General features: G+C 47.3%; 1 protein-coding gene across 21 annotated transcripts in view; it reads left to right on the top strand.

The window, feature by feature from the left end:
- The window catches only part of Dock9 (dedicator of cytokinesis 9), a 279,931-nt gene extending 264,787 nt beyond the window's left edge, over nucleotides 1-15,144 (top strand). For 17 of the 21 annotated variants that reach the window (XM_076545586.1, XM_076545584.1, XM_076545579.1 and 14 more), the window contains 2 exons: nucleotides 1,419-1,557; nucleotides 4,058-5,197. In XM_076545586.1, the coding sequence (XP_076401701.1) occupies nucleotides 1,419-1,557; nucleotides 4,058-4,180 (262 nt within the window). In that variant the 3' untranslated portion in view covers nucleotides 4,181-5,197. Of the gene's footprint in view, nucleotides 1-1,418; nucleotides 1,558-2,890; nucleotides 3,027-3,328; nucleotides 5,198-14,984 lie in introns of those variants that run through there. The other 4 variants (XM_076545581.1, XM_076545587.1, XM_076545580.1 and 1 more) reach the window with 3 other exon arrangements.
- The last annotated feature ends 12,513 nt before the right edge of the window (nucleotides 15,145-27,657 follow it).

Below are 27,657 nucleotides of genomic sequence, written 5' to 3'. Positions count from 1 at the left end.
CTCTGTGGTGCTCAGCTTTCCCACGGAGACCATTCATCCCTCTGTGGTGCTCAGCATTCCCACGGAGACCATTCATCCCTCTGTGGTGCTCAGCATTCCCACGGAGACCATTCATCCCTCTGTGGTGCTCAGCTTTCCCACAGAGACCATTCATCCCTCTGTGGTGCTCAGCTTTCCCACAGAAATCATTCATCCCTCTGTGGTGCTCAGTGTTCCACGGAGACCATTCATCCCTCCGTGGTGCTCAGCTTTCCCACAGAAACCATTCATCCCTCTGTGGTGCTCAGCGTTCCCACAGAAACCATTCATCCCTCTGTGGTGCTCAGCTTTCCCACATAGACCATTCATCCCTCTGTGGTGCTCAGCATTCCCACAGAAACCATTCATCCCTCTGTGGTGCTCAGCGTTCCCACGGAAATCATTCATCCCTCTGTGGTGCTCAGTGTTCCCACGGAAACCATTCATCCCTCTGTGGTGCTCAGTGTTCCCATGGAAACCATTTATCCCTCTGTGGTGCTCAGCGTTCCCACGGAAATCATTCATCCCTCTGTGGTGCTCAGTGTTCCCACGGAAATCATTCATCCCTCTGTGGTGCTCAGTGTTCCACGGAGACCATTCATCCCTCTGGTGCTCAGCGTTCCCATGGAGACCATTCATCCCTCCGTGGTGCTCAGCTTTCCCACGGAGACCATTCATTCCTCTGTGGTGCTCAGTGTTCCCACGTAGACCATTCATCCCTCTGTGGTGCTCAGCGTTCCCACAGAGACCATTCATCCCTCTGTGGTGCTCAGCTTTCCCACGGAGACCATTCATCCCTCTGTGGTGCTCAGTGTTCCCACATAGACCATTCATCCCTCTGTGGTGCTCAGCTTTCCCATGGAAACCATTCATCCCTCTGTGGTGCTCAGCATTCCCACGGAGACCATTCATTCCTCTGTGGTGCTCAGTGTTCCCACGTAGACCATTCATCCCTCTGTGGTGCTCAGCTTTCCCACAGAGACCATTCATCCCTCTGTGGTGCTCAGCTTTCTGTTACTATAACACAGCTGAGATGATTCACTTATAAACAGAAAGGGTTGGCTTGGGCTCATGGTGTTCCATGTTGTTGGGGCCTGTGGTGAGGGGTGGGCAGTGAAGACGCTGTAGTACCCAGGAAGCCAAAGAGAATGAGGAAGGGTCCTGAGCCCCACGACCCCTTCATAGGCAATGTCACGAACAGCCTAGAGACTTCCCACTAGGTACCACCTCCAAGAGCTCCACCACCCACCAATGGCACTGTCTTGGGGAACCACACGTAACAATGGGCATTTGAGGGTGCTACAGAACGAAACTATAGCGCCGCTCTGGTTCAGGCGGGTACTTCTAGCCGGACCAATGTCCGCCTTCTACATGCCCTTATCCCCTCTCACCTCACTCAGGCAATTTGTGGAGGCGTGTGGTCAAGCCCTAGCAGTGAATGAACGTCTGATTAAAGAAGACCAGCTGGAGTACCAGGAAGAGATGAAGGCCAACTACAGGGAAATGGCCAAGGAGCTCTCCGACATCATGCGTGAGCAGGTCAGTACCAAGCTGGCTTGGGCACCTGGTGAGGAATGCATTTCTTGGGGTCTGAAATACTCCTAATAGTAAGTTAAGCCTTCCAGTATGCTGGAATTAATATTTCTGAAGAAAAATGTACCATACCCTACCCTTGCTGCACGAACCCAGATTGTTTAGAGAAACAAGCAGAGTACCCAGCCACATCTAACACTGTCAGAGAGGGCAGCATTCTTCTCCGTGTGGGCTAAACTTTGGGCTGCCTACACCAAGGAAGGCAGAGAAACCACATTCATGCTTTCAACTTTCCCTGATAGAACAGGGCTGACCAGCCTGGTGTTATTATCTGTTGCCTTAGAAGTCTTTTGTCATTTTTTTTAAAAAGTGGAATTGTTCCAGCTGTCCTGGGCACCCCAGGAGATTGCACATGGCTCCTTCCTCCATGATCCTTGTCTTCCCGAATCTCTTGAGTTTTCTGTCCTTCCCATGTGAATTCTCCATGTGGTCCCTGCATGTGTCAGGACAGGCGCATCCAGCCAGGGTGTCAAGCAAATGTCCAAGGGCAATGTGCACATTAATCCAAGTCACTGTTCCCATCACATTAGCTCCTGGATCTCACCCTGTCTGTCTCCTGTGTTATTGTCTCTAGTCTTGCAGGATAGTTACACCTGTCCCCCAAATCAATCAATATCTCTCTCTCTCTCTCTCTCTCTCTCTCTCTCTCTCTCTCTCTCTCTCTCTCTCTCTCACACACACACACACACACACACACACACACACACACACACACATACACAGCACACACTTTTCCAAATTCATGGTCTCTTATTCTTTAATTGTTATTGTTACATACATACATATAAATTTGTAAATCCAACCTGCAGAGTCCATTTGGTGTTGCTTGTGTGTGTGTTCAGGGCTGACTGGATTGGATAACCTATCGGGCTCATCCCTGGAGAAGACAGAGTCTCTCTCTCAGCAGCAATTAACTGCCTGTAGCTCTCCACCTGAGAGTGGGATCTTGTAGACCTCCCCCACCCACCCCATCCACATCAGAATGTCAGTTGGTGGTGCCATTCCTCAGGTCTTGCTTAGGCAGCCACGTTGTTGAGATCTGGGTACAGCTTCCCTTTCACACACAGAAGACGCCATCCTGCAGCAGAAACCCTCGTCTTCTGGCGCTTACAGCATTTCCAGCCCTCGTCTGCGGTGTCTCCTGAGCCCTGGGTGTGGGGTTGTGTGGCAGAAGTGTTAGTTAGGGCTGTGCGGTCTATACTGTGGAGAGCTGACGTGATCATTTGAGCTCTAATGTCCTTGTTGTTGTTTTTCTCTCCTCCATGCTGCACATGCTCAGCTGGGATGGTAATACCACTTTTAATTTTATTTTTCTGATAAGCTGTCTGACATAAATTGAGTCACCTAGGTTCTGACCAAATTTGGGCAATTGTGGACTTTGGATAGTGCATGTTCAGTGGAAAGCAATTCTCTTCCAAACATTTTTTTTTTTTTTTTTTGAGACAGGGTTTCTCTGTGTAGCTTTGCGCCTTTCCTGGAGCTCACTTGGTAGCCCAGGCTGGCCTCGAACTCACAGAGATCCGCCTGGCTCTGCCTCCCGAGTGCTGGGATTAAAGGCGTGCGCCACCAACGCCCGGCTCTTCCAAACATTTTTAAAAGTAGGGGGGAAAGTGAAACAATTAAATTATCAATGTGTGAATAATTAAGCACAAGGAGAGGGGGCTCATGGGAACAAACAATTGGAGAAAACTTGTGATCTTTTCCTTGGAACCTCCAGATCCCTGGTGGATGGGCGCCAGCACTCAGGACGAGGAAGGACAGAAGTAGAGAGAATTATGGGCTGGATCGATTAAGCCCCTAGATCGAGCACATAGTAACTGCAGTGGTTTGCTATGCACTGCCCCTTAATTTTCCCATTGTCTCAGCATCTGTGAAGATTAAACCCTTTTGAGCCCATGCATAGAAAGAACTGTGACCTGGCATGGTGGCTTTGGTGTTCCAGAGGATCCTCTGCATGGGTCTTCTGAGCCTCCACGAAGCTAGAGAGAAATCATACACCCAGATCCTTTTCTATTCTTATTTGCCATGAAGAGGCACTTAAGTCTGTAAGACCTGAGAAAAGGAGGCCAGAAAGAAACGCAGATAATCCAAATTCACTTACAGAGGTTTTTTTTCCAAGGGTTCATGTGTAGTTCATGTCTCAATGGAGCTGGAAGGTAGACCACAAGTTACCTAAGATCTGGCGAGTCTAGAAGGCTCCCATTCCTTAACTTGTAAAGGAAACAAAGCACATTCTTTCTGTCGTTCTCCTTACAATCCCAGTGTGAAGGTGGCCATTTATTAGATAAGCTAAAACCATCTATGCAAACTGGCAAAGCCCAGGCCTGGCTGTGTGCATCATCATGCAGAATGGCAGCTGGATGTGAGCCGTGTATGTCACCTCAGCGCTGAGTGGCTGGCTGCCGGAGCTTTGCACTTTGATTATCTTGTCTTTCTGTGCCTCAAGATTTGCCCCCTGGAGGAGAAGACAAGCGTCCTACCAAACTCTCTGCACATCTTCAACGCCATCAGTGGGACGCCCACGAGCACAGTGGTTCAAGGGTTGACCAGCTCGTCCTCGGTTGTGTGATTTTACCTCATGAACCACGTGTAGGGACATGCTTTGTCATGTGCGAACTCAGGATGACTTCCAGAGCTAATCACTGGTGTGGCCAAGCACAGGAAGAAGCCATGGGGAACCGGATCGAGAGGGAGCCTGGACTGTGATATTTAGTAGCAGATTTATAGGAGTTGGGGGAAGGTGCACATATTTTTTAAATCTCACTGGCAATATTTAGTTTTCCTCATGTCTTAACAGGAGTTTGTGGTGGACACTCTTAAGCTGTAGTTCAGTTTTATTCTTTTTACAGCATAGTATTAACTGACCTAAAGGAAAAAGGAAACTGTCGGAGGACATTTTTAGCAGACGCAACAAGCACTGAAACTGAGGCTGGGGACCAAGCTGGAAAAAATCTTGAAAATATTTTTTTCCTGTGGCACATTCGGGTTGAGTACAAGAGCTATTTTTGTGTCTAGTTTTTGATGACTGAAGGGGATTGACTATTGTAACTTTTGTACTAGTGAACGAGGAGACGTGGAGCCTTTGTATTCAAGCCTTGTGTTGCAAACGCGAGAGCTTGAGAAGCTGTCTGTGAGCCTCAGCCTGGTCGGGCCGCGTAGAACCAGAGGCTGCCCTAACAAACTCCACACTGAAGCCCGGCGCACATACCGTTTGTTAGTGCGGCGGCCTTCTGCTGTGCACATGCCCTCACATTTCTACGTTTTTAATACACCCACTTCCGCGTGTTCTCGCTGAGCCGTTTGTGCTGTTCTCCGTGGGGGCAAACACATTGGACGTAACTGTTTATTCTTGTACATAAGACGTGCAATATGGAGATGTATACAGTCTTTGCTACATATTAGGTTTATAAACTGTTAAAAAGAATTTTCATCCTTTTGCCAAAATGGTGGAGTATGTGATTGGTTAACCCTGAATCCTGTGGTGAGTTGGGATAACTTAAGATTTTCACCATGTTATATTTTCTTTGAAGACTTTAATTCAGTAATTTTATATTTGGAAAAATAAAGGATTTTAATTTAACTGGAATCACTGCCCTGCTGTAATTAAATATCCTGTACCCCAACTGTATTAAAAGTAACATTGCTGACTTTCTGGTAATAAACACTGGATATTTGTTGTTTGGTAATCCTAAAAAAGGGAAGGGTGTTTAGAGGTAAAAAATAACATTATCAAAACTTTCTCTAAAATAAAAGAAGACAGTGGATGGACACAATAAGGCGGATGGAGTGTTGGTAGCTGTTGAAGCTGTGGTTGAGTGTATGGAAATCTGAACACCACTTCTCTGGAAGTTTCCATGATACAAATTTCAAAAGGTGGAGCTAGGAGTTTAGGAGCAGAGGACTTGGTGAGTGCTAACGGGAGGCACTTGAGTCTGGGTTCCTCTCTTCAGTTATGACAAAGCTTTATCATCTCCCCGACTTGCTTCTGAGGTGAGCACTCCGGTATACACTCACCAGCCGCCTCTCCCAGAGATGCTCAGGCAACTGCGCTGGAACAGCCCACCCTCGTGCCCCACATGGCCACGAGCACTGGGCAGGGTCATAGGATGGGTCACATGGCAGGGTGCTGGCCGTGCCTCTGGCCGGCCCAGTGGCCCAGAGGGTGGGTCGGTTCATTGTCAGTGCTGTGTAGTTGCCGCAAGAGAAGGAACTTTCTACACGGGTTTCAAGAGTGGGCTGTTTACTTGAAGGTCAGGGAGACTGTCTTTTCCATGCCATTTAAGGAAAGACAGCTGTGGTGTGGCAGCCCTTGAACACCAGTAAGCAAGGAATACGTTGGGTCTGATGGCAGAGGGCATGGAGATGCCCGGAGTCGCTGACATCCTCGCCCTGTGTTATGAGCCTCAACTCAGACATCATCACAGCTGGGTTTAAAGCTTTGTCGTGGAGTTGGATTTACTGGTCATAAACACCTCGTTTAGGAGTCATAAAATTCAAGTCGTCACATGGTAAGATAAATAAAAGTCTAGAAAGAGTCCTTGGAAGATAGATTAAGTTTGGAAGGTGGCCAGCCCTCACTTACTGTACAGCAGTAGAGAAAGAGCCTTCTCTCTGATGGACATGCTAAAGATGGACACCGGAAGACAGCCGAGGAAAAGCCAGAGGCTTGCAAGTGTGGAAAGGGAGTCAGTCACCTTCACTGAGTAAACAGAGGGGCAAGGGACAGTGGAGCAAGAAGAGTCCTGTTGGCTGGTGGGATGTTTCATCGAGTTCATAGAAAATGTGAATGTCCGTGTCAGACAATACCTTAGGACTGCTGAGAGGCACACGGGGTGCTGGTGCTGACCTGTAAGTCTGCCCGTCTGAGCTCAGTTCCTCAGAACCCATAGAAAGGTAAAAAGAGAGCCAGCTCCACAAAGTTCCCACCTCCACCACATATGGTGACACATGTGCCACACACACACACATAGAATATAGCGATTTTTTAAATTATAAATTAAAGTAGTAGTTTGGAAAAACTATAGCTGGTTACCAGTAGATTTTTAGAGTTATTTTACATAGATTATACATTATAGCCAGAAGTTTTCCTGTGTCCCGCAGCCACTTGGTCCCAAGTAAATACACAGAGGTTTATATTAATTACAAACTGTTTGGTCTAAGGCTCAGGCTTCTTGCTAGCTAGCTCTTACATCTTAAGTTAATCCATTTCTATTAATCTATGTATTGCCACGTGGCCGTGGCGTTACCGGTCTGCTGGCATATTGTTGATCCTTGGGCGGCAGGTTGGCGTCTCCTCCAACTCTGCCTTCCTTCTCCCTGTATCTCTCTTGGATTTCCCACCTGGCGCTTATCCTGCCCTACCATAGACCAAAACAGCTTCTTTATTAACCAATAGTAGCAACATATATTCACAGCATACAGAAAGACCATCCCACAGCAGTATATATTTTTTTTAATTGATGGGAAAGAGTACATGACAAATTTTGCCATTTTGACCATTCTCCTGTACAGGTCAGTGATGGGACATTCACACAACCATCCCTGTCATCTATCTACACATCCTTGTCATCCTTCCAAAGAGAAACTGTTACCCATGGAACAATAACTTCTTAGTTCCCCTTTGAGAAGATTGTTTCTGAAGTAACTGTAGAATTAAAAATCTAGTTAGGTCCTTGTTAGGGTTACGAGCTACCTGGGAATTTAGTAGTGTACGTAAGTGAGTGTACACAGGTTTCTGCATGGAAAGCAGCTGCCGAGAGTAGCCAGGCCATGCTGAAAGAGAACTTACAAGTAACCAAAAAATAACCACAGTGAGTAATGGTTTACTCACGTGACGTCTCCTAAACATAGAGACACTGACTTCCGCCAGAGGTGATGGCTCATGCCTGTAATCTCCATAACTAAGAGGCAGAAGCTGGGAGACAGTGAGTTTGAGGCTAGACTAACTTACACAGGCTTTGTCAAAAACAATTAGTTGATTTCCTTAGTAGGGAATCATTTATGCAAATGTGATCATCAACACCGAAGGCTGTTGTAGAGCTAAAAAATTAGTAGCTACAGAGTGGTCTAGAAGTTCAACTCATATACCGAAAGTCCACACACATGTAATGTATATAGTCTGAGTCAGATGTGTGATGCCATCACCACTATCAGGTAATAAACCTAATCTGCCCAAGGTTTCCAAAAGTCCCTTTGCATCATTTTTTTTTTCTTTTGGTGCTGGAGGTGGCATTGGGCCTGGTACATGCTGGGCAAGTACTCTGTCGGTAAGCTGTGTCTTCAACCTGTTTGTGTGTTTATTTTTTAGGGTAAGAATACTTCACAGGAGCTCTGCCCTCTTAACTTTTTAAGATCACAGCATCGTGTTAAGCACAGGCCAGCTCTTTGTTGCCTATGAGGGCAGAGAGAAGAAATGCCTCAGGGAATAGGGCTGTAAACACACATGGCCAGTGTGGCTTTTGTTTTAGCTGGTTAGTTACTTTTTAAAATTAATTTATTTATTTTACATTAAGACCACAGCCTCCTCTCCCTCCTCTCCTCTCATTCCCTTCCTCTCTGCAATCCCCCTCAATCCACCCCTCCTCCATAATTGCTCAGAAAGCAACAGGCCTCCCATGGGCATCAGCAAAGCATGGCTTGTCAAGCTGCCATAAGACCAAGTACCTTCCCCTGTATTCAGGCTGGGCAAGGCAATCCAGCATGAGGATCAGGTTCCCTAGAGCCAGTCAAAGCACCAGGGATAGTCCCTGCTCCCCTTGCTGGGAGTCCCACGTATAGACTAAGCTACACAACTGTCACATATATACAGAGGGCCTAGGTTCGTCCCATGCAGGCTCCCTGGTTGTTGGCTCAGACTCTGAGTTCCCATGAGCCAGGGTAAAGGTTTCTATGGGTTTTCCTGTGATGTTCCTGACCCCTCCCCCCTGTTTCCTACAATCCCTCCTCCCTCTCCTTAGCAGGACTCCCCAGCTCAGCCCAATGTTTAGCTGTGGGTCTCTGAATCTGCTCCCATCAGTCACAGATGTAGGTTCTCTGCTGACAAGCTGGGTAGTCACCAATCTGATCACGGGATGGTCAGGCTATGCGTCCATTGCTGCTGGGAATCTTAGCTGGGGCCATCCTTGTAGACTTGTGGAAGTTGCATCAGGCTTCACGAAGAAATGGCCTTTTACTAAGGAAATGACCTTCCAGTCATTTCTTTCAGCACTGTTCCCCTCCATTCACCCTGTAACCCAGCCCCTCAAGTCCTCATGCCCACCTGCCTCCAGTCCACCCAGGAGATCTGCTCTCTTTCCCCTTCCCAGGGAGATCCATGCATCCTGCCTCGGGGCCCCCCATTGTTACCGTACCCTCTCTGAGTCTGTGGGTTGTAGCATGGTTATCCTTCACTTTACAGTTAATATCTGCTTATGAGTGAGTACACGCCATGTTTGTCTTTCTGGGTCTGGGTTTGCTCACTCGGTGATTTTTTTTCTAGTTCCTTCTATTTGCCTTCAAATTTCCTGATGTCATTGTTTTTAATGGCTGAGTGATACTCCATTGTGTAAATGTACCACATTTTCTTTATCCATTCTGTTGAAGGGCATCTAGGTTCTTTCCAGGTTCTGGCTATTACAAATAAAACTGCTGTGAACATAGTTGAGCATGTGTCCTTGTGGTGCAGTTGAGCTTCCTTTGGGTGTATAAGTTAGGGCACATGTATATTTTATAGTTTGATTTTGGAGCTAGCCTTCCATATCTGATTTCTTCATCCACAAATTGAGCCAAAAAATGAGAAAAAGTGCTTCCATTATCAAAATGTATAAACTTATCTAATAAATATCTCGTGCATGTGATAGTTAACTCTGATTGCCAACTTGATTGGATTGAGGGACACCTGGGGAGTAGTGAGGTACAGGAACTGAGGGGAAGACCATGTGAATGTGGACAGCACCGTCCGTCTGCAGGACGCAGATGGAACAAATATGGATAGAGGAAGAATCCCGCCAGCGCAGACAAGCCTGCATGCTGCTCCTGGCATGAGGTGAGTGGTTCCTCCAAGCTTTCCCACCACGACGATCTACTCACGTCAGGTCCACAGACCGTGGAGCCGTCGGAACTGTGACTGACAAACTGAAAGTGTGAGCCAAAATCGTTCCCGTCAAGGAGTTTTTCTCAGGTATTTCTCACTACAGTTTAGCTACCACAAAAAGACATTAATGAGGAGGACTGATCACCACAGCAAAGCCGATCGCATAGTTCAGATGCCGTTGGGACTGGTTCACAGGAAGCATCTAGAAAAGCCAACCAGACAGAGCTTGCTGTAAGCAGAGCTTAGTGGGCGATTCTGACGCAAGCTCTGGAGAGCAGGATGCTCGGGGACCATGTATGGTAAAGACCGCCCCCATGAATTGGGACAGGAACAAGGTCTCTCAGGAACTGAGCTACAGGTTGTTCCGATTGCATCCCTGCTAAGAACTTGTCTCCATTTCCTCCATTCCCTGAGACACTGAGTTTAAAGGTGAGAGAATAACCTAGCTGAGGAAGCTTCAAGGTGATCCGGTATTTCAACGGTAGCATAGGTATTGCAAGCTGCATTTAGCCAGGCTTAAAGTGAGAAGCAGAACCGGAAGACCTGGGAGGAAATGCAGTTTTGTCAGGAACAGGAGTTTATTTAAAGCTGTGGATCTGGAGGGTGTGTTTGCTAGGAGATTACAGCTGCTAGGGGAAACTAAGCACTTGCACTGGAACAACAGAGATGCCTTGGGTCATCTGGAACCCTCGTAAGACCTCACTCTTACGGTCTGGATATGAAATGCCCCCCCACAAAAGATTGAAATGTTGAAGGCTTGGTCCCCAGGTGATGAATCCAGTCACACTGAGAGGATAAGGTCAGGGGGACTTTGACATCCTCAATGGGGAAATCTAGTGATGGATTCTTAAAGGAGGTAGGGCCTGGTTGAAGGGCGGAGGTCACTGGGGCATGTGTTTGAAGGGAACTGTCCCTGATAGCTCTCTGCCTCCCTTCCCTTTCCATTCCTCCCTCCCCGGGCCTCTTCTCTGTCCTCTTCCCAGTCTCCTCTCCCCTAAGGCAAGCCTCTCTGCTCTCCCACAGACCCTGCTGTGGTGTTCAGTCCTGATACACTCAGGCTCGGCAGTAAAGGTGCACGTGACTGTGGTCTGAAACTTGAACCTGGGCCAGAATAAATCTCCATTAAATTGCTCTCTCTGGTATTTTGTCACAGAAGCAATAAAAGGAAAACACCCACCTTTGCAGCTTCGAGAGTGTGATGTGTAAAGTCCTTTGAAGGACTTCTCCTTAGGGAGCAAATACCTCACACACCTAGGAATTGTTCTTCCAAGATTCATGATGCTGGCTTTTGCAGGCAAGCAGAATGCATGAGTTCCCAGGGCTGGGCGGAGGTGGCGCACACCTTCAATCCCAGCACTCGGGAGGCAGAAGCAGGCGGATCTCTGAGTTCGAGGTCAGCTTGGTCTACAGAGCAAGATCCAGGACAGACACCAAAAACTACATGGAGAAACCCTGTCTCAAAAAAAAAAAAAAAATTTCCTAGGACATGGAGGCTTCTGTCAAGATTATGAAGGAAAGCCTGGAAGGCCAGGCGTCACATGACAGGCAGGCAGTTCCCTGGAAGCTAACGTGAAGCTTTGAGAACAAACTGAATAGGTGGTGGAGAAGCCAGGGAATTAGAGGCATTGGGCACATGAAACGGCTCCAAGATAAGCCCTAAGAGGAGAGAGGTCATGTGGGCTTTAGCTGAGTCCTTTGTTGCTCATAGCAGGCCATGACATGCTCTAGATGGTAGACATGGGACTGTGAGATTTAATGTTTGCCCCACTGGTTTTGTGGTTTTTTTTAATCTTATGTTTGTTTTGTTTGTTTTTGCCTGTTTTGGTGTAATTCTTAGCATTTTCCTATTCCATTTGGAATGAGAATGCTTGTGTCGAGGGTTCACAGCTAAGAGTCTGCCTGGAGTCTCTGAGGAGGCTTTTACTCAGACCTTTGAGCAGTACTGAAACTGTGATACTTTGAAGGAGGAGTTAATGCATTCCAGTTGTGTGCAGTAGAACAATATAATATTAGGCAGGACCATGTCTTTATCTGGAGAGTATGATTTCAAGTGTTCTCAAGATGACAAGGGGTAGATTTGGGATGAGCACTCTCCATCTGCACCTTGGTTGGACTGAGATACACCAAGATTAGTAAAGCACATTCTGGGTGGCCTGTGGGGGAGTTCTCAGAGACACTTCACATGTGGAATCCCTGCTATGAAAGAAGTCCCCCTGAATGTGGCTAGCGCCATCCAAAAGGCAGGGGTCCAGATGGAACAAGTGTACCACACACACAGGCCACAGTGCAGGTGTGCCCTCTCTGTTTCCTAGTGGGCGTGAAGTAACGAGATGCCCACCTTACCACAGACCAAGAAACAATGGCGTCAGCTGAATGGACTGAACTTCTAACAGTGTGAGCCAAATAAATACTCTTATTAATTAAGCTTGTTCTTTGACGACTTCACGCCTGTGTGTTGTGCACACCAGTTTCTCTCACACCCCACCCTCTCTTAACTCCTCCTGGCCCTGTCTAGCCTCTCCCCACCCACTTCCCTACAAAAATTTTTCTCACATTTCTAATTGTTTTATGACTGAGTTTAACAAGGTCTGTCTGTGGCCCGGGTTTAGAGCTGTGTATTGGAACCTGCTGGGCTCAGAAGAGAGCATACAGCTGGAGACAAAGACTCTTCCTATCAGGAGCTAACAGTTCAGCAGCAAGGGTAGGGCCCCATTCGCCAGTCCCCCATCTGTGATTGTTGATAGGACGGGTCTTGGACAGGCCCTGTGCAAGTAACAAAGCTGCTGTGAGTTTGTCGTTTTAGTGATGGCGCCCTGCTTAGGAGACAACATTCGCAGCCCTTCTCCATATCCTTAGCCTTTTGTGTTTCTGCCATCCTCTTTTTCAGTATTGCCTAGCCTGAGACGGGTGGTATAAATGTCTTAGGGCTCAGCTCTCCTATGTCCCTTACTCCCAGCATCTTGAGCAGCCATGCATCTCTGCATTCACCACCATCAATGCAAAGAGAGACTTTTCTGATTAAGGCTGGGGGTAGCTTTTGTCTATAGGTATAAACACAAGATGTTTAGAAGGCAGTTTGGCTGAGCAGTGGTAGTAAGTTCCCCCTTGGACCTATAACTTCCCCGTGCATAAAGTCATGTCACAATTTAAAGATGTGGTCACTATAATTAGTAACAACATATAGATGCCCCCTCAGTTCATGATGGGATTGTGTCTCAGTAAACCCATTCTACATTGGCAAGGGATCTGAGCCTCACCCTTGAAGGGATGGAGAAGCAGCCACTGAGCAGTTCCCCTCCGGAGTTGCCAAGATGAGAGATTCCTGTAATTGCTGGTCCAGGCTGCTTCCTGGTACCCTGTGATCTGAGCAAGCAGCTGCCGCAAGCTCTAGCTACTGCAATGCCACTAAACCTCCATACCTCCTCCGCCAGCACGGACCGTCCCCTCGGAAGGATCCCCACCTCCTTAAATGGCTTCCTTTTAAAAATATTTTATATTTTTAAAAATATATTTAAATATTTAAATAAATTATAAAGATTTGTTTTTATTTTGTGTGTGTGTGTGTGTGTGTGTGTGTGTGTGTGTGTGTGTAGGGGCATGTACTCATGAGTACAGATGCCCTCAGAAGCCAGGGAGGGTTGTTGAATTCTCTGGAGCTGGAGTTACAGACAGGTGGTTGAGAGTCACTCAGTGTGGATGCTGGGTACCAAACTCGGGTCCCGACAAGAGCGATGCACGCTCTGAACTGCTGAGCCGTCCTCCCAGCCCCCCAAGTTGTTTCTTCATACCTGTCAGGTCACAGCAGCAGGTAAAGTAACTCTTACAGCAATTGAGGTGGCTTCTGTAATGGGGGTGGACAGAAAAAAGCTCAGGAACTGAGCCTTAGGACTCTCTGGTATCAAGAGGCAACAGAGATGAGGAGGAACCATCAAAAAGAGATCAAGAAAGAAAAACCAGTGATGTCCATGGACCAAAGGAGAATAGCATTTTCCAGGAAAATAAAATGCAAAGTGACCCTCCAACAGAAAGGAGAGGGGGATGCTGCATCCAAAGAGAGAAGACGAGCAGAAACAAACATTTTTTTTTTTTTTTTTGAGGTGGTGTCTCACTATGTGGCCCTGGCTGACCTGGTCCTCACTATATAGACCAAGCTGACCTCAAACTCACAAGAGATCTGCCTTCCAAGTACTGGTGTACATCACTTTATCTCAAAAGAATAAATTCTTAGGGATGGAATTAACTTGAGTCGGTGAGAATGCACATTTTAAATGTAACCAGCGTCACCACTGGAGGAGGCTTGTCGTAGAAGGACCTGGTGTCTGGTAAGAGTCTGGGCTTGTGCGACACGAACGTTGAACAGGAGACTTGGTGTGAGAGCCTTGAGTTTGCTGCCCTGTCTTGTTCACTTAAGCCAATCCCCGCGCAAGTCAACGGAAGTCAACACTCCTGCCTCAGGAGGACCCCGACCCTTGGAAGCACCAAGGCTGAGGGAGGGCGCCCTCTTATTGTTGGGAAAAGACAAGAATGATGGTTCCTTCAGTTCTGTGTCTATTAGAATTTGGAATGTGGCCACACTGGTTACAGTGGTAGGATGGGATTTCCAATGGTACCTGGGATTGCCTGAGAATTTTTTGTGCCTTATCCAGGAAGCCATAGACAGAGAAGTGAAACTGAACTACTGTACTGGCCTTACAAATTGAGCAGCACCACCCAGGTCCAGACCTGTTGGACCTGCGTTAAACTGAGCTTCCAAAGATGCTATGTCATGTGGAGGAGGCCCAAAGCTGGTCCCTAACAAAACTAGTGTTCTGAGCATGACTGACCCATCAGCTCTGAAGCAGAGAGCTTAGGATAATACCTTACACTCTGTGTAAATCCAGTCAGGTGGGGTGGGCTGTCATAGGAATCAAATCCGGACAGGAGAAAACTGGGTGCATGGTGAGTGGGGCAGCTGGGAGGGTTGGGGGTTGGTGCGACCTGGAGGCCTGGCCAGCAGCGGGCAGTGCCTAGCAATGGGGACCTTGTGGAGCTGTGGTCTTCCGTCTCCCAGGTTAGAACATGTCCCCCAGTCTTTCCTAGTTGAAGTCCAAAACTTCAGTACTTCAGAGCATGACTGGATTTGATAAGGATCTCCAGCCCATTTCCCCAAGATTATGAGGGCAATCCTAATCCAAGCTTGTTGGTATCTTGATAAAGAAAGCAAAAAGGATTTGGACACACACACCACACAGGGAGCATCATGTGAAGACAAAGACAGCTATTTATAAGCCAATGTGATCTGAAGCAAATTCTTCTTTCACAGCCGTCAGATGGAACCAACACAGCTGGGTATTCTTCTTGGACTTCCAACCTCCAGAACCTGGAAGAATCAATCCCTACAGCTTGAGTTGTCTATTTGTGACACCTTGAGAGGGCAGCTGAGGAAGCCACTGAAGCGGGATTCCAGCCATGGTGGAGATAGGTGAGGCCTCCCCTGAGGGACACATGGAGAGAGACTCAAAGACCCCAGAAGGGTTTGGACAGAAAACACCACCAATCCACAGTGGAAATAAGCACAACCAATCTTTGGAGGAGCTAACACCTGGATTGAAACTAATGTTGGGAACCGGCCATCTTAGCAGTAACTTGGATGGCGATTCTTAGCAAAGTGCTTCCAAGGGGTGGCGGGACAGAAGTGGGCGCATCGCCTGGGAAGCTACCTGCCACCTTTTCCTGGTCAAAAAGTAGAAGACAGCAGGGCTCTTCCTGCCACCCTAGATGAGGTGTCACAGACCACCCCGACCCACGGCTCAGCGTGGTGTGGCGAAAGTAGCCCGGATGAGGCATCTGAAGGCTGGGCTTCAGCTCCAGGGCACCAAGCATGGAGTCCCCCCTCCTTTCTCCCTTTATGAAAGAAATGCCCTGTATATCTTTTCTGGTTGCGATGCCAACATTTGTTCCTGACATAAAATGTATAAGATGTTGAGAAATATTTTTAGATAAGAATACCCATCGTCCTCCCTACCAGATGAAAAGCAGAAGCACTTCAACTGAGAACATCCTGGCATTTTCTCTGTCCTTGAATCTCCCATTGTCTCTTGACCCACATACTTTGATTTGCCTCACTGAAGGATGTTTTGTTCCAGGAAAACGTGTCAAAGCATCTGGAATTACCAGCTCTTCCGCCTCTCCGCGGCTGGAACTCCTTTCCCTTCAACAAGAAGTTGAGCAACCAAACCTCTGCTGCCTCCTTCGCCCTGCCTGCCTGGGCGAGCCTTCCCAGGAACGAGGTTCTGGACAGCTCGGCCTTGGGTGTCCACCTCCGCCAGTTCCTTCTACAAACTGTAGAGACCTCAGTCCGAGCCAAACCCCACATCGAGATAAATCAGATCAGTGGGACTTCGTGTGCCATGTGCTGATATGTTCTTGTCCTTCACGTGTGGGACATCAGCTGTGTGGGGGGATGAGTGAGAAGGGGAATAAAAGGAGTGAGGGAGGTCACATCAGGACTGAGGACAGCAAGGACACCCTCCAGGATTTCCCCAGGATACAGCATGGTAGGAGATGCCAAAGGCCCTGCCTACTTCACCTTGTTCCCTGGGAAACCAGCAGTCAGCCTCCTTTCTCCTATGATTTCTGAGGACCGCCTTCTTTGCTGGACAGAGCGGCCTGAGCTGTCCATTTCTGCTTCATTGTCCATGTTCTTCCTGGACCACCATGTGCATCCCCAAAGCCACTACCTAGAACATGGTTATCCTGAGGGGAAGTGTCTCTGGAGAGTGGCTGATGCAAACCATAGACCTGTTTATCCTCTGACCCAACAACCAACCCGTCCCTAACGTCAGACTCTACCCAGGGTATGGTAGACAATGACCCTCGTCCCCAGGAGGGCACAGAACTCTGTGGCTGTCTCGCCCAGAGCCTCTCAATGCTGACTAAGTTTCTATAGCCACTGAAAGCAAGTGAATCCTTCCACAAAGCTCTACAGAGATGCAAGTGCACCACTCTGCCAGTCAAAGCTACCCAGGATGGAAAGTGGAGGGATGACCACCCTCCACCAACCCGCTCTTGCTCTCCAGTCAGCTGAACCTCACCAGCATCTGGGCCCCAATCCATCTTTTCCACCATCAGCACACACCTCCAGAACAAGCTTGTCCCTCCTCCGTATACATCGCTAGTATCCCCTGCACAAATGCCCCAGCTGCCACCCAGTGTCTCTGTCCCGAGTGCCTGGAGCTCAACACTCCTGCTGCCTGTCCAGGATCAGCCCCTGGTGGTCTTTCCTGCGGTCATCTGGTATACCAGCCATGTAGCAATGCCCGTTGTCCTCTGCCAACCCATGTGGAAGCTTCCATCATCTCTGTACTACGTGTGTAATGACCTGGTTTGTTGTTTGTTCTCTACACACACCTCGCTCTCCACCTCAGATTTCTACAAACTTCCAGCTGGGCCTGCCTGCCCGCCTGCCTGCCTGCCTCCAAACACACCACTGAGAAATGGGCTTAGACCTGAAAATCTCCACAAGTGCCAATCAAAATGCCTACTGCCCAAAGCATTCTGGGCCCTGTCAGTGCTATGACCAATGTAAGGAGAGGTATGAGCATGAACATGAGACTTTACACACATGGCCTTCTCAAGGTCAGGAAGGGTCTGGTCAGAGCTTATCAGCTCTCAGAGGGTGTTGAAGTAGACATGCCTGTGAACCGGAATACTAGCTCAGCCACATACTAGTGACATGACTTGGGGCAAGTGACTCACATTCTCTGGCCACATCAACCTCAGAGGGCTGTTGCTTGGTGTACGTGCAGGGCCTGGCCTCACAGAGGTGACCCTTAGATGTCACCTTTGTGCCACCCCTGTGCTGTCCAGCTGAAATAGTTTGAGACCACCACCAAGAGACAGAAGGCTGGTAAACCCTGGGCGCTTAGCATGACCTGCCGAAAGCATGATGTGTTCCTTCTGCCCCTGCCTTGTACTCCCAACAGCTCTGTCATCAACACTAGATTAGGCCACAAAGCTGGACTGTAATTTTGGAAATCTCACAGCTGAGCAATACATCATTAGCATCCAACCAGCTCCACCACAAATAACACCGCTGATGTGTGGATTACGGTAGCAATTGTCAAGGTTGCTTCACAGAAACTTGAGGGCTGCTTTTGCTGAAAGCATTTAGCTCTCCAAGACGAGTACCCTCTGGATGAGTACCATGGGGTAAGATTGGGCATCTTTTCTCTAACGGCCTGTCCCCTTGTATCGTCACCCTTGGATCCAGGTTCTCCTCAACATGGAGACGTGGCTCATTATGAAATGTTCTGTCTTGTACGGTAACTCAGAGTTAACATGGCCCTACTGCTAGCACTGGGTGGTCATGTGACTCTTCCCCTGACGCCATGCTTTCTCCATTGGAGGCACTTGAGGCCTTCGGCCTTATCACAAGGCCATATTCACACAGGATGATGGCAGTGGCAACAAGTGTGCTCACTAACTACAGACTGATGCACCCAGAGCACTGGAAACCCTTCGCCAAGGCAACAGGAGGCTCAAAAGCTCCCGGTTTAAGTCACCAGCCTTCAGCCACCAATGATAAGGCCAGGCTGCTTATATTGCCTTTTGAAAGCAAGCTCATCATGAATGGACAATGGCTAAACTTACTATTTCCATGCCAAGATGTCAGTGGGGCAACTTCAGAAACATCTGAAAACCCAAGAAGTTCCTGACTATGTCCCAATGAACATGAATGTTGCTTCTGCCAGCATGGATCTCATGGGGTTCTGTACCTCCACACACAGAACGAGATTGGCTGGGGGCCTGGCCTTGGCCTCATCGCAGTCCTCCGTAGAAGCTGGCCTTTATTAGCTGTGTTGTGCTTTCTTATCTAGCACTGATCATTCAGCTCTTCTAGTCAGAGGCAGGTGCTGAGGTTGGAGATGGTCAAAGGGTAGGCATGGGGTGATGCAGACAGTTTTGAGCATTTGCTGGGCAGTAGGCTCTAGTCGGAGCGCTTGAGTCAGCCCCGCATCCCCAGGAGACTCTGCCAATAGCTCCACTTCCCAGGTAAAAAAAGAGAGACAGAGACAGAGACACAGAGAGAGAAAGAGGAAAGGAAGGGAGGGAGGGAGGGAGGGAGGGAAGGAGGGAGGGAGAGAGGGAGGGAGGGAGGGAGGGAGGGAGGAAGGAAGGAAGGAAGGAAGGAAGGAAGGAAGGAAGGAAGGAAGGAAGGAAGGAAGGAAGGAAGGACAGGTGATGCTCTGGCCTGGGCCCTGCAGCTCAGGCTGTCATGGGAAGGGAGCTCTGTGTGTGACGTAGCAGGGTGCGGGTCCGACAGAGCAAGTCAAGCGTCCCATCCAACTCAGGCTCAGAACCTTTGTCCAAGCAGCTGACTGTTTTCACACTCAAGCTAAGTCAAGAAATAACCTGATCTAATGTACACAGGGTATGGAATGTGTGAAGATGAGACATCCCCATTCAGACTGTTTTAGTTTTTGGTTTTTTTCAGGACAGGGTCTCTGTGTAGCCCCAGCTGCCCTGGAACTTGCTTTGGCCTTGAGATCTGCCTGCCTCTGCCTCCAGAGCACTAGGATTAAAGATGTGCACCACCACCACCCAGCACCCATTCAGACTTTTAATCTCAAGGTTCTATAGCCTTTAAGGAGTATGAGCCAGAGTATGAGTCTAGAATCTTCCCTATATCATTCAGCTAAGACATCTGCCCAAGGTTATGTTCTAAGTGTCAGGGTGGCCTGCCCCATAGAAGGGGCTTTATCCCTACCTGGTCCCTCTCCCCAGCACAGTGCCTAGGAGCCACTGAAGATGGGAGTCCACTGGGCTAAAGGAACAGCGTGAAGTGGGGGCAGGGAAAGGAGGGGGTGACAGCAGGAAGACCAGGAAGGGGCAGGGAAGGCAGAGGAAGGGTCGTCCATCCTGGAGACGTGGGAAAGGGTCCCTTGAAGAGGCTGTGTGTCTGGGCTTGTTTTCATTAAAATAAATATAAGCACAGAAACTGGCCTTTCTTTATTATCAAGGAAAAATACCTTTAGATTTTGTGGTGACATGTGTATATATATATATATATATATATATATATATATATATATATATATATATATATATAATTCATTTCATTTCATTACTTAGACAGGGCTTCTCTGCTTAGTTCTGGCTGTCCTGGACCACACTATGGAACTCACAGAGCTCCAGCTGCCTTTGCCAACAGCGCTGGGGTTAAAGGTGTGCGCCACAACACCTGACCGGTTATCCTATTTTAACAAAGCTCCTCCCTCCCTCCCTCCCTTCACACCCACTAAGACAGGGACTCCCACAGAGAGAAGGGGGTTTCTATCAGGTGCTGCAGCCGCATCATAGTTCTAAGATCTAAAAGATGTGGTTATGGGTGACTTCATACACAGAGCCTGGGATGATGGAACCGGGGCTGGAATTGAAGCCGACACTGGCATGTGAAAGATATGACAGGTCGTGGTCCAAATTTAGGGTTTGTCCTGTGGTCAGTGAGAATCACCAGCTGATTTTGTCATGGGGGGAGAGAAGGAGCAGGTGCCATAACTTGCTCCAAGCTCTGGAAAATGATTTGCGTGCAGAGCAGAGGTGGGCAGGGTGGCTGGGGACAAGGTCTGCTACAGTCTTCATCGTGTCTGCTCAGTCCTCTCCGTGACTCAGCTGGCGTAGACAGGAAGACACTGTGGAAGAAGAGGAGGAGAGGGAGGGAGAGGAGTGAGGAGGAGGGAAGGAGGGAGAGCGTTGGAGGAGGAGGAGGGTCGGAGGAGGGAGGACTGTTTAACAAGCGGGAGGCAGGGAAGAGCAGGCAGCCGATACCGAGGTCAGTCAGAATGTCAGACTCCAACTGTTGCCGGCGCTTACTGACTTCATACTAACTGGCCCTCAGTGTGCTCTTTAACGGTCTAGAGATTTCTCATCCTGGAAAATGTGTATCAGGTAAATAGGCCTGTTTTTTCATTTTTGTTTTTGTTTTACCTAAATTGGAGTTTCCCACTTTCATTTTTAATAGAATATTTAAAATATTAAATAAAATATTAAAATGGATGTTTGTTATCATTTAGGGGAATATAGGAATATAGGATAAAAGGCAACTATTAATCTCAGATATTTTGCATTGGTATGGATTTTGTTATATTGATACAAATTTAAAGTTATTTTCGTTACATTGTATATATATATATTTCTACTCTTGTTTGGGGTATTGTACTAATGCAGCTCTTCAAAAATTCAATGTATAATTAAGAAATGAGGTTAATAGTTAATCTATAATAATCAAACTTGTAGTCACATTAGGTATATTTTCTAGGTTAAATAGATCCATAGGTGATTTCTAGTTCCTATAGAATATGGCATTTAAAGCCGGGCGGTGGTGGCGCACGCCTTTAATCCCAGCACTCGGGAGGCAGAGCCAGGCGGATCTCTGTGAGTTCGAGGCCAGCCTGGGCTACCAAGTGAGCTCCAGGAAAGGCGCAAAGCTACGCAGAGAAACCCTGTCTCGAAAAACCAAAAAAAAAAAAAAAAAAAAAAAGAATATGGCATTTAAAATGTGTTGTTAACTTAGGGTTTTTCATGACAATGAGGCACATCTGCTCCTGGCAGCACCAATTCACTTCATAAAAGGATGATGGGCCTAGAAGAAACTCCATATGGAGTTTGCTTTCAATGTGGCAAGGACACGGGAAAAAGACTGTTGAACTTCATCAATACAAAGCAGGATGGTCCTTCAAGATTCCTGCGTCACAGAAGAGTCTGCCAGAAATTCTGCTGGATGCAGAGGAAAGCAACTGATGAACTTTGCCAATACAAGGTGAGACAGTCCTTCAAACTTCCTGCTTCGCTGAAAATTCTGCCAGATATTCTAGGTTCATAGGCTAAAGATGGATGCCCCAATATTGCAGAGGAACTTTGGGTGACTGTCCAGGCAGCCAGATGTCTCTGTTGTTAGGTAATATTACATCCTTCTGTGGTCTTTGATGGCGTTAAAGACTAACTAATTAGAGTTACAGTTTTCCTTAGTTATGATAGAAAGTAAACTAGGTATAAAACTCTAGAATCACTAAGATAAGATAGATAATGGATTATTTTCTCTAATGGACTGAATATTGAAAATGTAATTACTAGATAACTGTTTTGTTGTATATAGTTTTACTATGTTAAAGTTAAAACCTTTCATTTTTATTTAGACAAAAAGGAACTGTTCTGGAATATTAGTTGAAGATGTGTTACGTTTGTTTATGCTGTGGAACATTTGTTTAATGATGAAGAGATGTGTTACATTCTTTTATGTTGCATTTGTTTAACCCTGTGAAGCTGTGCTACTTTGCCTGTCTAAAACACCTGATTGGTCTAATAAAGAGCTGAATGGCCAGTAACTAGGCAGGAGAGGAATAGGTGGGACTGGCAGGCAGAGAGAATAAATAGGAGAAGTCTGGGAAGGGAAGATTGAGGAGCAAGAAAAGGAGGATAGGAAGACTCCAGGGGCCAGCTACCCTACAGAGTAAGAAGTAAAGGAAGTTATATAGAATAGAGAAAGATAAAAGCTCTGAGGCAAAAGGTAGATGGGATCATTTTAGAAAAGCTGGCTAGAAACAAACCAAGCCAAGGCCAGGAATTCATAAGTAAGAATTAGTCTCCATGGATCTATTTGGGAGCTGGGTGGCAGGACCCTAAAGAGCAAAGAGTAAACACACACACACACCTCTTTCTCTCGCTCTCTCTCTCACACACACAGCTCTCTTTCTTACTCTTTCTCTCTCACACACACTTCTTTCTCACACACATACACATTTCTCTCTCACACACACACACTTCTCTCTCTCACACACACACTTCTCTCTCTTTCTCCCACGCACACCTCTCTCTCTCTCTCTCTCTCTCTCTCTCTCTCTCTCTCTCTCACACACACACACACACACACACACACACACACACACACACACACACACACACGAGAGAGAGAGAGAGAGAGAGAGAGAGAGAGAGAGAGAGAGAGAGAGAGAATTGGGCAGTTCAGAGTGAAATGGTCTAACCTCTTCTTATCAATGTTAGCTGACTTCATCTAACTGGCTCATCTTTGACCACACCCACCATAGCCAAGTCATTGAGAGGGTGGCTCGTGTCTGTACATCTCGTGTATGGGTGTGTTCACACGTGACTGAAGCACTACCCCGCCCTTCCATACTTTCTGTCCTTTGGCCTTGGCTAGACACGCAGAGACCTTTTGATTGGCTCTGTCCTTACTCCTTCCATGACAGCGCTTAGAGTCCCAAGTCTGCAACACCTGTGACAACACGAACTGCCCCTCACTAACTCAGAGACGTGCTTTCAAGCATCTCCAAAGTCAAAATGCCTTCTCTAGTCAATGACGAAAGAGCCTTGAGTTGAGTGCCTTCCTTCTGTGGCCCATGGGCTTCCCAGCCTTGGCCACTCCGATCTGAAGAGACAGGAGCTGACACAGCACAGTGAGGATGCTCACCCTTACGAGGGCTGTTGCTCAAGCTAGTGTAGATTCTTCCCTTGGGTATGGGACCAGGCCAGGCCAGTCAGTCATTGATAATGCCTGTTTAAAAATAGCAGCTCTCGTGCTGGAGAGATGGCTCAGCAGTTAAGAACACTTGTTGCCCTTGCAAAAGACCTGGGTTCAGTTCCCAGTCGCCACGTGGTGGCTCACAGCCACCCATAACTCCCGTCTAGGCATCAGATGCCCCTTCTGACCTCCACAGTCAGTCATCAGGTACCCATTTGATGCCCAGATGCATGCAGGCAAACACACACACACACTAATGAATCCCACCTAGCACCTCTACAGCCCTTGCTGTGCACACAAGAGCCCAGTATGAGTCCTGCATGCTGTGGCTTCTGCTTTGCACACAGGACCACAACACACCATGCCTCTGGGCCTTTGGCTGAAGCAGGGGCAGAGCTCACCATAGAACAAGATGTCAGGATAAGACACACAGAGCCGGGCAATGGTGGCACATGCCTTTGAGGCAGAAGCAGGTAGATCTCTGTGATTCCGAGGCCAGCCTGGTCTACAAAGTGAGTTCCATGACAGCCAGGGCTACACAGAGAAACCCTGTCTCAAAGAACCAAAAACAAGCACAAACAAAAAAAGGCGGCATAAAGAGAAAGGCAGGCAGCTGACAGCAGGACTGTGCCTGTCACAGAAGGCTTCTCAGTCGTGATGCGAGCTCACTGTGCAGTGAGCCACCACTGTGCGGTGAGCCGGTGGCCACTTGCCTGGATGTGGCGCAGGCAGTGCCCGCAGCAGGCACCTTCACCATCTTTGAAGTGGGGCTCTAAAGCAAGCAGAACATTAGTTCTTTTGTATGAATTTTCCCGTGTTCCACACGTTTGGCTCATTACTTCCATACATCCTAAAGGTGAGCAAACATCCCTGGAAGGCAGCGCAATGTGTGAAAAGAACCCTTTGGCCAATCCCAATTTCTAGGAACTTATACAAGCAAACTCATTGCAAAGACATAAACATTTATGGTCCCCAAATTATATCAGGGTTAAGTACTCCTAAACCGGAAACTAACCTAAAGGTCCAAAGAGGAAGGAATCTGTCCAGTATGCTACCCACTTACAATGAAATGTATTCTTTGTAGAAATACATTTAAAACTTGGAAAAGCTCTTGTAATATAAGGTTGAATAAAACAGAGTAAAAGATGTGACCCAGTGATGTGGATGGAATCAAAGGTCCTACCACTGAGTTGCATCCCCAGCCCTTAAAAATTTTTGTCTTTATATTCTTCAGAATTTTCTACACAACTTTTAACATGAAGATATATTACTTTTACATTCAGAGGGGGGTAAAGGTTTGGGGGTTTTGTTTATTTTCGTTTTGTCTGCTGATTTTGCTGACAACATGGAGATGCATTCATCTCTTATCTTCAGGAAGAGTATTAGCTTCTCCAGTCACTGTGCCTAGAGAACCTGTCTCCGTGACTAAAAGACAATTTCCCAGCACACTTCCACCGCAGAGCAAACACTGTGAGTGAAAGGTTTTCATCAAAGAGAAACTGAGAAGTTACATCCAAAGGACAGAACATGAGAATGGTGTCTTCGGGTTACTATCGCTGTGGCGGAACATCGTGGCCAAAAGCAGCTTGGGGAGGGCTTTATTTCACTCAGTTTCATATATCAGTTCATTATCGAAAGCAGTGAGGGCAGGAACCTGGAGGCAGGAGCTGATGCAGAGGCCATGGAGGGATGCTGCTTACTGGCTTGCTCCCATGGCTTGCTCAGCCTGCTTTCTTATAGATCCAAGGACCAGCAGCCCAGGGATGGCATCACCCACCATGGGCTGGGCCCTCCCCATTAATAACTAATTAAGAAAATGCTCTACAGGCTTGCCTGATCTTATGGAAGCATTTTCTCAATTGGGATTCTCTCCTCTCAGATGACGCCAGCCTGTGTCGAGTTGACACAAAACTAGCCTGCACAAGCGGAATGTATTTAAATTAAAACTGAGGCATAGACAACTGAGAAAAAGTCACAGGTCCCTGACCTGTAAATGTTGGTGCCTTCTTAAGATGCTGGAAATGACACAGAGGACAGGATCCTTATGTAAAGGGAGGGCAAGGGTGCTTTCCTGTCTTATCAATACCAGCTGGGAGGGAAGACGCACACTTCAAGCTGATTCACGGAGTGCAGAAGTATAGAGATGTTCCTCTGTCTGTGGAGGGTGATTCGAGGGTCCCACAGATGCCAAAACCAGGGGTGTACAAGTCCCATGCATGTAATAGCACAGTGTTTGTGTATGACACATACACCCTCCCATACAATTCAGATATCTATAGATGATTTATAATACCTGGAATGGCGTAAGTATACCTTACAGAGACCAGGGAAAAGTCCAGAAATGTTCGATACAGACACAACTTTTCCCTACAATTCCTGGCCTACGATCAGTTAAATCTGCAGGTGTAGGATTTGCAGATACTGAGCGGCAGCTAACATAAGCACATGGGCTGTTCTGACACAGACACAAAATAGCACTCCGGGGAAGCTGGACCTGTGGTCAAGAAGAGGAAAAGCAGGGAGAGGGAGGAGGTACATACTAACGTAAACACGTCACGTAGCACAGAACCCTGGTAACACCTAGCAAAGCACAGCTAGGGACATTATCCGACATTGGAACTATGAGGTAGCCACCAACCCTTAAGTCTAGACACCCTCACACCAGGAAAAGCTAGCCCCCACCACCACCAATTACAAAGCTAAAAGTCATCGGTCTGCACACTTACAGTGAGTACGTGTTAGAGTGTATAAGCTATGCTTAGGAGGCTGTTAAATATGCAAGAAAATAAGCACAAATGAGAAGCCCTTTTGGAACTATGAAAACAGTGAACAGGAGACAGGACTTGGGCATCTGTAGATGGTTGAAGGTCTGCCGACTTCCTGGCCTCCGAGGCCAGTGTCAGTGCTGTCCTGGCTGGAAACTGAGTATTGAAAGAATGGAAGCAAATAAGGGACAAGCTCTTTTGAGTGAGTCTTTCCTAGTGAAGCTAAGTCAGGTGCACAAGCCGGACCCGAGAGATGCTCAGTGGGTAAAGGTGCTTGTCACCAAGCCTGGTGGCCTGAGTGTGACTCCCAGGACAAATACAGTAGAAGAAGAGAACCAACTCTTACACATTAGCCTCTGACCTGATCACATGATGTGGCACATGCCCTTCCTCCCCCAAATAAATAGTTTCAAAATAATTGACAATCAATTGAATAATGACTAGCATTTGCAATTTTGTTATATCCATGGGGTTTTTGTTTGTTTGTTTGGGATTTCAGTTTTTTGAGACATGGTTTCTGTGTAGCCCTGACTGTTCTGGAACTCACTCTATAGACCAGGCCTCTAACTCAGATCCACCTGCCTCTGCCTCCCAAGTGCTGGGAATAAAGGCGTGCACCACCACCGCCCAGATATATCTATGCTTTTAACACATGTATTTTTTTCCTAGGTTCAGTGTGGTGATATTTTGTTTGTATTCTGACAAATAAAACTTGTCTGGAGACCAGAGAGCAGAGCTAGCCACTAGTTAACAATAGAGGCCAGGAGGTGGAAGCGCATGCCTTTAATCCCAGCACTAGGGAGATGGAGACAATAATACAAGGCAGGAGGAGACAGGAGCCTAGTCCTCATCTGTCTGAAGATTTGGTAGAAAAAGTCTCTCTGGTGGCTGGTTCCTTTACCTCTCTGATCTTTCAGCATTTACTCCAATATCTGCCTCTGGGTTTTTATTATTAAGACCAATTGGAATTCACGCTACAGTTCATGTATTTTGTATTAGGAAGCATGGACAAACTGACTTTCATCTGACAGGATGATTTTCTATCTCCTTAAAATTTCATATATAATATTTTTATTAATTCTTCAAATGTCATATTCACCCCCAATTCTCCCCCTAGCATCTGTATTTTATTACAGAGTATTTTCATATATATTCTCTCAACTGAAATCTCTGTAACTTGATGAAATAGTCAAGTTACTGCATTTAAGGCCGGGGATCCCAGGTATGGAAAGGGGAAGTGACTCCGTTGGAAGCTTTTTTCATTGCTGTGGCCACACACCTGAGCAGTTAAGGGAGGAAGGGTCCATCTTGGCTCAGGGTCAGAGGACACAGCCTGGCAGCCAAGTCGCTGTGCAGGATCCCGTCCATGGCAGGTGGGGGAGGTTTGCTTTGCTCACAGCTCGGCAGAGCAGGAAGCCAAGAAAGAGGAAAGCTGGTGTGTGGCTTCTCTTTTCCTTTCTCCCCTTCTGAGTCCAGGACCCCGGGTCATCAGATGGTGGCCCCAACATTCAAGGTGAGCCTTTCTTCCTCAGTCAATCCTCTCTGGAAACACCCTCAGAGACAGGTGCAGAGGTGTCTTGTGGGTGATCCTAAGTCTAGTCAAGTGATTGATCATCACTGTGACTGATCCAAGTTCACGAAACCATCATTGATTGAGCTGAACTAGCCGAGGGGTTGGACCTGTGCATCTT

Source organism: Peromyscus maniculatus, chromosome 9 (assembly GCF_049852395.1).
Source record: "Peromyscus maniculatus bairdii isolate BWxNUB_F1_BW_parent chromosome 9, HU_Pman_BW_mat_3.1, whole genome shotgun sequence".
In the NCBI taxonomy this organism is placed as follows: domain Eukaryota; kingdom Metazoa; phylum Chordata; class Mammalia; order Rodentia; family Cricetidae; genus Peromyscus; species Peromyscus maniculatus.
This window is presented reverse-complemented; position numbering and strand designations above follow the sequence as displayed.